Source organism: Mus caroli, chromosome 4, assembly GCF_900094665.2.
Source record: "Mus caroli chromosome 4, CAROLI_EIJ_v1.1, whole genome shotgun sequence".
NCBI classification, from domain to species: Eukaryota; Metazoa; Chordata; class Mammalia; order Rodentia; family Muridae; genus Mus; species Mus caroli.
In genome coordinates, this window is record NC_034573.1 from 47391 (window position 1) to 62423 (window position 15033).

General features: G+C 38.7%; 1 protein-coding gene across 1 annotated transcript in view; it reads left to right on the forward strand.

Moving 5' to 3' along the window:
- Positions 1–15033, forward strand: part of Tgs1 (trimethylguanosine synthase 1) — a 41699-nt gene that overhangs the window by 13952 nt on the left and 12714 nt on the right. Inside the window, exons 5-10 of the mRNA XM_021159873.2 lie at positions 619–736; positions 2706–2792; positions 4951–5128; positions 6763–7063; positions 9747–9896; positions 13365–13508. Coding sequence (XP_021015532.1) covers positions 619–736; positions 2706–2792; positions 4951–5128; positions 6763–7063; positions 9747–9896; positions 13365–13508 — 978 coding nt within the window. The remainder of the gene's footprint in view (positions 1–618; positions 737–2705; positions 2793–4950; positions 5129–6762; positions 7064–9746; positions 9897–13364; positions 13509–15033) is intronic.

Genomic DNA, 15033 nt, shown 5'->3' on the forward strand with positions numbered 1-15033 from the left:
AAAAAAAAAAAAAGAAAAAGGATGGATATACCTGCCAACAGCAGTAAGCAGAAAAGAAGTGCTGTACCCTATAGTATAGATCTGGACAAACTAGCTTCATTTTGCTTTTTAAACCACGATTGTGCTTCAGTTACGTAGGAGGTGAGGTTCTGAGAATTTTATTATCAGGTGATTTCACTGCTGTGCATTCATCAGAGAACTGAAATTAAAATAGTGAATTGTGATGAGATCTCATGAGACCAGGCTGGAGAGATGGCTCAGAGGTTAAGAGCACTGACTGTTCTTCAAGAGGTCCTGCCTGAGTTTAATTCCCAGCAAACCCATGGTGGCTCGCAGCCATTTGTAATGGGATCCAATTACAGATGGGTCTGAAGAGGGCAGCAGTGTACTCACATGCATAAAATAAATCTTAAAAAATAAATAAATAACTTTTAAAAGACCACTATTGAGTGTTCAAATGTGCCGTGCCATTTGACCAAAACAAAATAACATGTGGTTGCATGATTAGACCATGAAACCTTAAATCTTACCAGCATAGCCAAAATTAATTGCCTTTAAAAATAATAAAGGAGTTGCCAGGCCTCAGGGAAAAGTACATCGTAATCTCACTTTCTTTAGAGTTGCAGGAGTCTTCAGGAACAAATAAAGGTAAACATAGACCACACCATAATGGGGCTGATGGAAATGAGAGTGACGATGACCCACCTGAGCACAAGCCCAGCAAAGTAAAGAGAAGGTAAGTCACATGTTACCTCACCTGGCAGCACTATGCTATAAGGAAAGGGGGTCTGGTACTGAGACCTTTAGACCCAGAGTTCCAATTCTATCCCTCATAAATCCTAAATAAATAACTTAGTTCTTCATTTGTGAGATCACTCCGTCGATGGGAACTATCAGACAGTATAGGATAGTATCAATGAAGTACATAACGTTCAGCCCACCCCACACATGTAGTTGAATTTCTTTCTTGTATACATGTTAAGCTATTTTTTGAAATAGACTTCAACCAAATGTTCTTGTTGAATGCATAGGGATGGTGAGACAAAGATAAGGTCTTTACTTTGGTACTTACCTAAATTTACAGTAAAGATCAACTCTGCCCCGATAGTGCTTTTTCTGTAAACAGAAAAATATATATACAGTACAATATACAGTAAAGTCAAGTGTGTCCCAAGGACCAATACTGTAGATAATTAGGAAAGAATAGATCATTACAGAATTGGAACATTAGGTGGGCATATTTCTTTATAGTGTTCCACATAAGATTTTTTTCCTTCCATAGCAACTAGAAAAATGATAAACAAACAGAAGTCTGACTAGCCTAGTCTACAAACACATGCCACTGCTGTGTGGGTTGGCTGACATGGGTACCTTTGTTTATTAGCTGCCCCACTAGTTACTACACGTTCCCTAGAAGTAGAGGGATGTGTGCTGATATTCCTAGGATTTAGTATGTACTCAATAAAATTTTTATAGAGTTTGGCTTGCTTGGAAAGAGAAACTTTATGAGAGTTATTTCTTCCTATATTCTGTTTGATGCAATGGACCATATAATCAGTGGACAGAGATAACCTGTTTAAGGCACTTCTCACTTCTGACATGGGATACTTGACAAAAACAGCATAAGGAAAGAGGCTTATTTGGACTCATAGCTTCAACCTCCGTTCCCATCATGGCAGTTAGTGGAAGCAACTCAGAGTTTTGAGTATAAGTTTAAGAGGCAGCTGGATAACTGCATCAGGAAGCACTGAGGGCTAAGATCTAGTTCCCGTCTTGCTTTCTTCTAAGCTCCTTAGTCTGTCTAGGATTCCATTGGGGTAGTTTTCTCTTCTATTGAACCCCTAGGAAAGCCCTTACAGGCGTAGGCAGAGGAGTGTTTTCTAGCTATTCTAAGTCTGGTCAAGTTCAGTTACCTGCTGGGTCACCTGCTGCTTATATCACAGCCTTTTTTGAATTTTTTTTTCCTTCATCACCTGTTTGTTTATGTTCATGAGGTGCCCAAAGAGGCCAGAAATAGGCATCAAGATCCCTTGGCGCTGGAGTTTCAGGTGGTTGTGAGCCGTACAATGTGGGGGCTGGGAACCAAGTCTTCTGAAAGAGTTTTCAGTGCTCTTAACCTCTAAGCCATCTATCTCTTCAGCCCCGATACCTTACTTTTCTTAGCAGTTTTTCTATAAAAATGTTTTCGTCTGATTGGTTCTTCTCAAATGTTTTTTTAGGAAGAGTTCTAGAGAAATCACTCCAGAAATTAAGCTCAGGCTTCAGCCGAGATTACATAGAGAGAAATATTTACACCATCTTCAGGAATAAAGGTAGAATACTTAAAGGGTTTAAGATTGGGGCTACATAGGTAGCTCAGTAGTTAAGAGTACTTGTTGCTTTTCCAGAGGGGCTAAGTTAGGTACCAAACACCCATGTCAGCACACAACAGCATGTAACTCCAACTCCAGAGGATCTGCGGTCTTCATTCTGGCCTCCAATGTCATACCTTTATTCGCATACCCATGTACATAGATAGAAAAATCTTTAAAGAAAAGAATATGAATGCTTGTTAGTTTCAAACACTGCTGAGTATATTAAGTTATGCAAAAAATACTGATTAAAGTACTCTCCATACTTTGTGGTTTTGTGTGATACTGTTCATAATGAAAGTCACTACCACTTATTACTGTTCCCTTATTTTGTCTTGTTTTTTGTGTTTTTAGCCATGAATTGGATATTGATGAAAACCCAGATTCAGAAGTTGATGACAATGGTTTCCTTCTAGGATTCAAGCATGGCTCAGGACAAAAGTAATTATTCATAAGGGCTATCACCTTTCTTGAAATCCTAATAACTTCAGCCAGCTTTAATCTCTTTGGCATTGCAGTAGATAATACTGTGTTTGATACCATTGTAAATAACAACACACTAGCTTCTCTTGTTACTAAAAAGTCTATTACATAGATACAGCAGCTGTAGGTCACATGTATTTTGACCTAGTCTGGATCACACTTCACAAAGAGAAGGTTTAAGCTCAGATCTTAGAGCTTCAAATGATGGTTCCTACCTGGCATCACAGGGCGCTATCATTTGTTCTTCTGAAGACGAGGAAACAGACCATGGAACAAAGATGTGAAAATTCAAATGTTTCACAACTAGGTACATAGATTACTCCTTGCTTGTTTATAAGTCACTAATGTCGCATGCATAGGTCATAGCTTGCTTTTCTCAGCAATATGCCATATATTTCCTTTCTTGTTGGCACCCACAAACAGTGTTTACCTAATCGTCTCAGTGAAAGTTTGCATTAAGTCTCCATCCTCATTAACAATATCCAGGTTGTTTCCTAAGATCTAAGCATGATGTCTGTTAGGTATGCGTTCCATTTGTTCCTTCCTCCTCCTTGATGGGGTAGCCAACACATTTTATGGAGATATGGAAATAACAAAAATCATTCAACCATTTGCCTTTTAAATGGCCTTTGGATTTTTTTCTGTATTTTGCTGTTATACGTAGAGCTGCTGTGAACATTGTGTGTAGAAACCTAAGTATTCTCTGGGATTGAATGCCCAAAGGTTAAAAAGAAATATGAATGGTAGATATTTATGTAAGAGTAACTTACATCTCAGGACAGGAAGACTGAACTGAACAGCCTCAGTATGTGCTGTTTAGTTCAGTTAATCCCATTCTTTGAGGTTTTATGTTTCTAAGGGTTCAGACTTAATGTCTTAGTGACCGTATTTTAGGGAATTTAAATAAGCTGTGTATCATGAGTTTAGTAGGAAAAGAAAATGAGAAATGCCTCATGATTAATGTGTAAATTGACTCCAAACTAGTTCAAAAGTACATGCTTATAATTCAAATCCTATAATGGCTTCAAAGTCACCTGCCTAAGGGCTTGAAGTCAGGAGTAATTTGTATACTCACTTTAAGCTAAGAAGGATAGAATTTAATACTATATGTAAAAGCTGTTCACGTTATTGGAAGCATTGATTTTATGTAAACTGTTATTTGGCTCTTGGTAGTATACACTCATGGAGATATTTCATTGTTTAGAATTTAACTTAGGGTAACATGAGTCAAAGAGGACATTTGGGAGGAGCCTGGAAACTTTCTGGCAGATAGAAACTCAGGGGGTTAGATCAGATTTGCTCTATAGGCATTCAGCAACCATTCTTAGCATTAATTTGATGGGCCAATGTGTGTAAGGCTTTGTCATCACGCTGAGAAAAATTACCCCAACAAGGAAGTATGCTTTTGTTTAGTTTTTGCTAGCCCTCTTTATGGCAGTCTGCTACATAATTTCTACTTTCTAATCTACATTAGAAATATATTTTTGTTATGATGCCATACTTGGAATGCTAGCATTCAAGAATCTGAGGCAGGAGAATGAAGAATTTCAGGCAAACCTGGGCTATATGGTATAAACCTATCTCAAACAGGAAAAAATAACCTTGTTAGACTTATCATCGGTGTTTCACATTTGGTTTTGGGGTTTTTTTAGGGGCCAGGGAGGTGGTGGTGTTTGGGGTTTTTTTGGCTTTTGCAGAAGGGGGATTTGGGGTTTTGATTTTTTTTTTGTTTGTTTGGTTTGTTTGGGGTTTTTTGTTTGTTTTGGGTTGTTTTGTTTGTTTGTTTGTTTTGTTTTTTGAGATAGGGTTTCCTAGTATAGCTTTAGCTGTCCTAGAATTCTCTCTTTAGACCAGGCTGTCCACGGACTCAGATTTCCTTCACATTTGCTTTTAAATTGTCATAAAGACTAAACCATAACCTTTTCTGCAGGTAGTATGTGATTTTATCATTTTCAAAATTTATTAGGAGTAAGTGATAGCAATAACTAACAAATAGTAGTAAAAAGTTATTTGAGGATTTGGGGGGAGCGGTGTTAGTTTAGGGGTTTTTTGATATTTTTTTTCCCCATACGAGAAATTTTTTAACACGTGAATCATTTCTTTTGGTCTGATTTAGATATGGTGGAATTCCAAATTTCAGCCATCGACAGGTCAGGTATCTAGAGAAGAATGTGAAATACAAATCAAAGTACCTGGATCTGCGCAAGCAGATGCCTGTGAAGAGCAAGCACATCCTGTTCACCGAGGACTCGGGGAAACCCTTTGTCGTGCGTAAAAGTAGAGTACGGAGTAAGGTGCGTAAGTAAGGAGTAAAGCCTCCAGTTGAGACACAATTATGGTTTATAGCTTGGCTCTTTAAAGTTGTGTTCAAATGGAAAGTTCCACCCTGCAAGATTGAAGGATACAGCAAATGAATTACCACTAACTTTACAAAGTTATATATTATGAAAACTGGGTTTGAGGAATAGGGAAAGAAGTTGAGGTAATATGAAAAAAGGGGTGTTTGAAAACTAAAAAGTTTGAGCATCTAAGAAGATAAGTCAGTTAGATTGATTTGCCTGTGTAGTACATAGAAGGACAGGGGCAATTTTCTTACCTGTTTTACACAAAGCAGGATCCCAGTACAGATTCTGCTGTGGTTTTAACGGGAAGCCTGGATTCTGAGCTCATCCAAAGACTGATGATCATACTTTGAAGTAATAGGCTTGACCCAAGAGTGGAAAATACAAGCCTAGTTTATAGAGTAACACTGTAGCCTGATCCCTCTCAGCCTTTGCTATAAAGAAATAGAAAATAAGTGAATTAGAACATCATGTGATTGGGTGAGTTATCCTTCTACTGGGGATGGGGCATTTCTGATGATCAGAGCCTTCTTATCAGTTGGTGTTGCCACCAACTCCCTTAAAGGCAGGAAGCACAATCTCCAGCGTCTGACTCTGTTGTATCTTCACATGCTTCTGACTGCAGCATTCTATCTAGCAAAGCATGCTACAAATTAGTCGTTTATTTTTCCGTGTGTGTGTGTGTGTGTGTGTGTGTGTGTGTGTGTGTGTGTGTGTGTTTCAGACTGCTCAAGGCTAGTTATAGTTTAATGACTATTTTAGTGACCCTTTTTATATCTGAAGTAGACTGCCTGCTGTCAGTCTCTCAAGACTTTGAAATGTTTTCAGAGTAATAATTTCCATACGTTTCACCTACAAAGGAATAAGAAACATCTGTTTATAGTGGCTGCTATGACCTTAGTTCTCTTGGGTACAGATAGGTGGCACTTTCTCCTCAGTGTGAGGTTTTACATTTCTCTGCCTTTCTCTGAAAGTTATTCTCAAGATCATAAAGATCTGACAGAGAAGATTCATTGTACAGCAAATGCAAAGAAGTAACTCATCCAAACTTGGGCTGCTATTATATCTTAGCAACTAAGAACTTAGATCTACCAGCTCTGCTATTCTTACTTATTCTTTCTGAGATAGCTCTAACTTGGGTTGTGGTTTGTTTTTAGATTTATTTATGTTTATGTGTTTTTTGTGTATGTGTGAATGCCTGATACCTATGTAGTCTACAAGACATCAGATCTCCTGGGACAGAACAGTTGTGAGGTGCCATGTAAGTGCTGGGTACAGAACCCAGGTTCTATCTGCTGAGCTGTCTCTGCAGCTCTCATGTATCTTTCCTGCACCTTCTGATTTTATTTTAAAGACAATTGGCATTCTGTTGATGCCATGTAACTTCTTTTAAAAGAATTCTTAATAAGATAATAGGTTGCTCCCCTAAATTCCAGATAGCCCATAATTGTAGCTTGTTTGATACATTGTACTTCATGCTAATAATTTTGATAGCTTGTTAATCAAGACACAAATGGTAAAAAGGTGAGAAAATTCTATTTTCTTTATAGTTAATTTGTGTTTGTTATGGTATCTTAAAATTTCAGGTAGAAAAATTCCTAAAATGGGTTAATGAACGAGTAGATGAGGAGACATCCCAGGAGTCTCTTTCTCAAAACAAAATGCAAGACACTTGCACAAGCAGTGACTCAGAGGAACAAGACATGTCCTTGGAGAAAGCTGACAACCTGGTGGAGACCAGAGATCCAGAACCTGAAAAATGTCAGATCATCTCTTCAGCCACTGAACTTGAAGCAGAAAAGAGTGAAGTAGGCTCCTTAGTAGCAACTGTTCCAGAGAACTGTTCAACTGAAGAAATACCAAACTTTCCCCATGCAGAAACAGAAGGTAAGAATGCATGTGCTTGGGGGCTGGAGAGACGGCTCAGCGGTTAAGAGCCCTGACTGACTGCTCTTCCGAAGGTCCTGTGGTGGCTCACAACCATCCATAATGAGATCTGAGTCCCTCTTCTGGAGCGTCTGAAGACAGCTACTGTGTACTTACATATGATAAATAAATAAATAAATCTTTAAAGCAGGGGTGGTGGTGGTGCATGCCTTTAATTCCAGCACTTGGGAGGCAGAGGCAGGCACATATCAGAGTTCGAGGCCAGCCTGGTCTACAGAGTGAGTTCCAGGACAGGCAGGGCTACACAGAGAAACCCTGTCTCGGGAAAAAAACAAGAAAAACAAACAAACAAACAAAAGAAATGCATGTGCTTCACTTTGTATGTCCTTGGTTCACATTTCCGTAGCATGGATGCCTCTGGATAGTGGGAATGAGCTTATGGCACTGTGACTATTGCTCACTTTTCCTTAACCAGGCTGGATCAAATCAAGATAAACATTATATGTGTGGACTTTGATCTCTGCTGACTCTGTTCCTGGCTGACAGGGCCATGTCCCTCTTGAAATTGGTGAAGCACACATTTTCTTCTTGATAATGGTTTTATGTAATGGTTTGAAGGGTTTTGATAGAATATCAACAAAATACATTTGTAGTAGTTGGCACTAATAAATACAGAAACTAGTATTTTTAGTGGCCAAATTTCTTTTATTAATAAAGATGAAAGTATTTGGTAGAACATCACAGATAAACATTTTTACTTAGTTCATTTTGTGAACTGCTTCATGTTTGTCCTTCTGAAGCAACTATATCTATTATGGTCCTTCCCTTTTACGGTTAATAAGAGTAGCCTAGTCTCTTCGTTATGGTACTAGTTCATTAATGAAACATAACTAAAAGGTAGACTGGGGACAAAAGGTTTTATTTATTTGTCTTACATATCCTGAATCACGATCCTTTGAGGGAAGCTGAGGCAGGAACGTGGTAAAAGAGTGCAGAGACCATGAAGGAGTGTTGTTTACTGGATGGCACAGCTTGCTTTCTTACAGCATCCAGAACCATGGGGTGGGTCCTCCCACATCACTTACTAGGAAAATAACCTACATACAGGCTTGCCTACATCCTCATCTTATGCAGACAGTTTTTCAAGTGACACTCTGTCGGGTGACTCCAGCTTATGTCAATTTGACGTAAAACTATCCGGCATGCTTGGTTTAATTGATTCCTTTACTTTGTGTAGGCACACATGTACCTAAGCCTCCTGTCACCTATCTCCTGCCTTTTTACATAGTAGACTTCGAGTGTTTTTGTGATTGTTCATTACCAGTGTTCTGACAGCTGACATTCGTGTGCTACTTGGGTACTGAGATGGGTGAAAACAGTACTTTTCTTGCAACACTTACGGCTATTTGTGATAACCTGATGGGCAGATTAGGACATTACCCTATCCTTAAAAACATTTAAGTGTAATAGAGCTCTATTTGTCAACTGTAGTCTTGTTTGTATTCTGTGGCAACTCTCTTCATGCATTAGCATTGCCAAATGGCTGCTTTTAATCTGGAGACTGAAACCCTAAGAATCATTTAATAATGGATTTTTAAAAAATAATTATTGACTGGAACTTGACCATATTCCTGAGACACCTTGTGTTCACTAGAGTTTATATGGCCAGGGTTAGAACTTAATGGGCCTTGGAAAAAATGTTGTCTTGAAATGAAATGTGACCCTGCCTGCAAACCTGTTTCTCGGGGGTCTAAAAGCAGGAAGACCACAAGTTCAGCAGTATTTAAGAAAAATAATTGGGGCCATAACTCAGTAAGAAAAATGATTGAGGTTATATTATAGCTCAGAAATTGAGTGTTTGTCTAACACAAGCTTCTAAGTTCAATTCGCCAGGACTATAACAACAAAAAAAAAGAAGTAAGAAAAATGTTTACATTTCTGTAATTCACCAACCAAAACAGTGTTGTGGGTGTCAACAATTTTATACCTGTATTAGTGCTTTTGGTATATAGGTTGGGCATCCTGTATCTGACATGGTGGAGACCAGATGTGCTTTAGGATTCTGGTTTTGGAAGGTTTCAGATGTTTATTCCTTACCTCCCATCAGTGCTATAAATGAATTTAATAAAGTACTATGCATTCGTCATCTGTTCCTCTTGTAGGAATAAAATTAGAGCTTAGAGATCTGGAGAGATGGCTCAGCAGTTAAGAGCAGGCTGCTCATCCAGAGGACATGGCTTCGGTTATCAGCACCATCTGACAGCTTGTAACTGTCTGTAACTCCAGCTCCAAGGGTTCCAATACTGTCCCAAAAATATACATGTAGACAAATCACCAATGCATATCAATAAAAAATCATTAGAAAGAAAGAGAGAGAAGAGAGACAAGAGAAGAAAAAGAAAAAGGAAAGGAAAAGAAAAGAAAAGAAATTAGTAAATTTGCCAGGGACAGTGTGGCAGCAGAGATCAGAGACCACACAGGCAGTTTTCTCAAGCCAATACATGACAGGCAGGCTGTGATCTGAAGCAGTAGTACTCTGTCTTGCTCTGTGATCCTCTGCATGTGTCACTGCACATGTGGTCTGCTACATTCCAAACTGGTGATTATTTGATATAGCTGCTGTTTATGAATTCCTTAGTTCCATTCTCTTTTCATGGTCAGCATCTGTATTATTTTATTTTAGTTGAAATAAAGAAGAAAAAGAAGAAGAACAAGAAGAAGAAGATAAATGATCTACCACCTGAAATAGCTTCTGTTCCAGAGCTGGCCAAATACTGGGCCCAGAGGTACAGGCTCTTCTCGCGCTTTGATGATGGCATCAAATTGGACAAAGGTAAATAAAATACACATGTATTGTTTAGCTTTACTTAAAAGCCACTGGAGATTTACAGAAAAGTTATAAAACAAAAATTTTATGTCGTTTTTACCTGGATTCAACTATTTCCAACATTAATTTGATCCTGTGTGTGTTGTCTTTTTCTGATCCAGTTGCACATATCATGCCACTCCCAGTTATTTAGTATGCATTTTCTAACAACAAGGACTTTTGCTGTAATAATAATCAAGACCTGGGATCAGTCCCTCATATGGAAAGAAAATAAAACAAAGATAGTAAGTTATCTCTGTAAGCCATATGTTGTCATAAAGCAGTGTGTTGTGCATTTAGTTGCTGTGTTTTCCTAGCTTCCTGTAATCTGTAGTCGTTCCTCAGACTCTCATGCCCAAGACTTCACTTGAGCCAGGCAGGTACTCTACCGCTGAGGCACTCCTCCAGCATGATGTTCACCTTTCAAGGAATGATGGTTCATTGCCTGTGGAGTATCACTCAACTACATGGCTATGAACATCTTTGTTTGAATTTCAGATTTAACTACTATTTGTGGCAAGTTATGCAAGGTAACAGAAGTATGTAGGTCATTAAAAAGTGCATCTGATGAAGATATACCTAATGCAAAAATGTATAATTTAATTATCACTGAAAACTTGAATTTTTTAAACAAATTTTTATTAGATAATTTCTTCATTTACATTTCAAATGCTATCCCGAAAGCCCCCTATAATCTATGCCCACCCTGCTCCCCAACCCACCCACTCCCACTTCCTGGCCCTGGCATTCCCTTGTACTGGGGCATATAAAGTTTGCAAGACCAAGGGTCTCTCCTCCCAATGATAGGCCATCTTCTGCTACATATGCAGCTAGAGACACGAGCTCATGGGGGTACTGGTTAGTTCCTATTGTTGTTCCACCTATAGGAACCTATAGGTTACAGACCCCTTCAGCTCCTTGGGTACTTTCTCTAGCTCCTCCATTGGGGGCCCTGTGTTCCATACAATAGATGACTGTGAGTATCCACTTCTGTATTTGCCAGGCATTGGCATAGCCTCACAAGAGACAGCTATATCAGGGTCGTGTCAGCAAAATCTTGCTGGCATATGCAATAGTGTCTGTATTTGGAGACTGATTATGGGGTGGATCCCTGGGTGGGGCAGTCTCTAGATGGTCCTTCCTTCCATCTCAGCTCCAAACTGTGTCTCTGTAACTCCTTCCATGGGTATTTTGTTCCCTATTCTAAGGAGGAACAAAGTATCTACACTTTGGTCTTCCTTCTTCTTGAGTTTCATCTGTTTTGCAAATTGTTTCTTGGGTATTCTAAGTTTCTGGGCTAATATCCACTTATCAGTGAGTGCATATCATGTGAGTTCTTTTGTGATTGGGTTACCTCACTCAGGGTGGTATCCTCCAGATCCATAATTCCATGGGAGTTTCATAAATTCATTGTTTTTAATAGCTAAGTAGTACTCAATTGTGTAAATGTACCACATTTTCTGTATCCATTCCTCTGTTGAGGGGCATCTGGGTTCTTTCCAGCTTCTGGCTATTATAAATAAGGCTGCTATGAACATAGTGGAGCATGTGTCCTTCTTACCGGTTGGGACATCTTCTGGGTATATGCCCAGGAGAGGTATTGCTGGATCTTCCAGTAGTACTATGTCCAATTTTCTGAGGAACCGCCAGACTGATTTCCAGAGTGGTTGTACAAGCTTGCAATCCCACCAGCAATGGAGGAGTGTTCCTCTTTCTCCACATCCTCGCCAGCATCTGCTGTCACCTGAATTTTTGATCTTAGCCTGGTGTGAGGTGGAATCTCAGGGTTGTTTTGATTTGCATTTCCCTGATGATTAAGGATGTTGAACATTGAAAACTTGAATTCTTCATTGACTTCCTTCTCTCATTTGTTTGTTTAATGTACGACTACTCTGTTTTCATGCATGATAAAGAGAGAATCAGCTTTCATTACAGTGAGATAAAGGGAAGGGGATTGCTGGCAATTGAGCTCCAGACCTCTGGAAGAACAACCAGTGCTCTTAACACTAAACCATCTCTTCAAGGTCCATGTCTGCCCTACTCTCCATGATCTTAAAAGACTCAATTTAGTCTCAGAGGCTGACACTCATTTTCATATTGAGACTAAATATCTCTCTTTGTTAACTGTCACAACCAGGAGGTCTTGATCTGTTGAGAAGTTTAAGTGATTCTATACCTCATGTATAATTTGTATAATAGTGAGCACTATAGAAAGTACATGGGAATTTAATAGGAGAAAAACGACTGAAAAAAAAATATTCAGTGGAGTTTAGACTTCTTCAAGTAATGAAGAGCCATTTAAAGTTTTAGTAAGTAGTAAGAACAGGAACACTTGCCCATCATTTTTTTCAAAGAAATTTATTTCTGAGAAATGTAGGCTCTTTCAGGTAAAAAGGGAGGGAGGGTGGTGGTATTTCCCTCCAGTTAAGTATAAGTTCATTTCTGAACATGGCAATGGCTTTGCTAAAGTAGCCTCTCCTATTGCTCTTTGCTTTTTCTGACATTTAAAAACATGTAAATTGGGCATGTACACCATGGACAGACATACATGAAAGCAAAGCACTCAAAAATAATAATAATAATGTAACCGCAGAGTTTTCAACCTGTATCCTAATTCCCAGATGACAACTGGAAAGTTAATTATTAGTAAATGTTAGGCCTTAAGCTAGGTTTGTTCCTTGACTAGTTCACAACTCAATTAGCCCATTTATACTAATATTTCTGCCACATGGCTGGTTACCTCCTCAATTTCATATATTCCCCGAGTCCTCCTGGTGCAGGTAGCAAAACTATTTCCCGAGTTCCTCTCAGATGTCTCACTTTCTAATCCTGTCTCAGCTTATTGACCATCAGACTTTTATTGAAAGGTGATGCTTTTACACAGTGCGCAAGAGATTATCCCTACATAAAAAAATCCTTGAATGTATGTAAATGTTGCTAAAGTGTTAATAAAAACTGAGTCATTCATTACCTGTCCATTATAAATAAAATAATCGAGAAAGTCGCCATAGTACAGGAAGCAGCTAGCCAGTTAGAACTTGCCAGTTCCCATAGCTGATAAACCGTAGGTAATGCCGCAAACAGAAAAAGTATAGGTGTATTTGGTTACTAGAGAAAATCATTCTACAAATTAATCAGGAATTAGCAACTTTGTAGGACCTTTCTCTAAAGTGAGGCAATTTGTATTCTTATGAGTATATGTGCAGATTGCACCTGAGTATGAAGAAGAGAAGAGGGAGTGGATCTGATAGAGCTCAAGTTAGGACCCAATGTGGACATGGAACCATCAGGTCCCATACAAGAACGGTGCTAGCTTATAACTGAGCTCCTAAGCACTAAGCCATCTCTCTGGGGTTTTTTAACTTGCAATGTGTTTTCTTTTTCACGCTTGAATTCTTGGCATCTCACATTTTACGAACTGTTCTCCCTTTTCAGAGGGCTGGTTTTCAGTCACTCCTGAGAAGATTGCTGAGCACATTGCTGGCCGTGTCAGTCAGTCCTTCAGATGTGACATTGTAGTAGATGCTTTCTGTGGAGTTGGAGGAAATACCATTCAGTTTGCCTTAACCGGGAAAAGAGGTAATTTAGTCATTTATGGCAGAGCACGATTTCATTTCCAGTTTATGCAGAGAATATTCTTACTTTTGTTCATATCTTTGGTGAGATTTAATATGTAGTTGGTAGTTTTATACCAAATATTTAAAGCTGTAGCTTGCTATGTTTAACAATCTTGCATAATATGTTTAGCAAGTATTTCATATGTATTTATTTAGTCAACAGTCATAAATTATATCTTTTACTATCTTATTTCACAGATAAATGGAGACATAGAAAGATAAGGTAATTGCACAGGATTTTACAGACATGCCTACTGTAATCTGGTGGCAGGATTCTAGCAGTCTATAAAAACAATAATGGATAACGCTTCTTAGAATTGAAGAGTAATGGATAAGGAGGAGCAGCTTTATCTCAAACTCAGTAGTTTTATGACTTTTGACATAATTCAACTTTGAAGGACGCCTTAAGATACTTTTCACTGTAAAATCCCAAAGCTCCAAAAATTCTGACTGTTCGGACCAGTGACTTAGCTCAGGGAGCAAGGGCTCTTGCTACTACACACATAAATAAATAAGTAAATAAATGTTATTAAAAATTAGAGGAGGGCTGGGAAGATATCTCAGCCATTAAAGGCTAAGCTCACGACTAAAAATATAAATCACTGGCTTATTCTCATGGACTACAGTGATGCAAACAAGTACTTGGGTGACAAGGAGGAAGGCTGCAAACTGAAATGAGCTACAGAGACACCAGAACCCTCCCTCCATAAAATTTTTTATAAATACCTAGGAGTCAAGGTTTAGCCTAGAAATGCCCTAACCTGCAGTGTACTGGACTTGTGACTCCTGTGTCTTATATCCCAGAGCTTTAGAGCAGAGCTTAGAATATAGAAGACTCATACTCTAAAGATACTTAACCCTTTATCTTAATAGTAGACCTACCCGAGGGTGGTGGCGTTGATTTTAGTGGATTTTAGCAGAATCTCATAATTTATATGAACTTTTTAATGTTAATTGAAAAGCAAAATATAAATCTGGAAACAGAGTACAGAAGTCAGAAAAAGATGGACTGAATTTGCTTACTCATTTCAAGACCAGAGCAGGTAATCAGCAGTAGTAGACCTTGATTCTACTACTTTTGTGTTCCAGGCATGTATGACACTTGCTAAGTTTATATGGTCTCACAGTAACCTAGATAAAAGCAGTTTTCAGGCTTACCAGATCAATAATTATTTTCTTGTCTTCAACTAATTCAGTATTTCAGAATTCTCAAGTGATTTTTTTTTCAAATAAACCGTGTGTGTGTGTGTGTGTGTGTGTGTGTGTGTGAACTGAAAGTATTTTTCCTCAAAAGTTATCAAACTCATCCTTTTGGCATTTTATTGTAAGACAGTGGTAAAATATCTGTACCATGATAAAGCAAGTCTGGAAATTTTCTGTAAATAAGAAAGAGCGCCGGGCGTGGTGGCGCACGCCTTTAATCCCAGCACTTGGGAGGCAGAGGCAGGCGGATTTCTGAGTTCGAGGCCAGCCTGGTCTACAGAGTG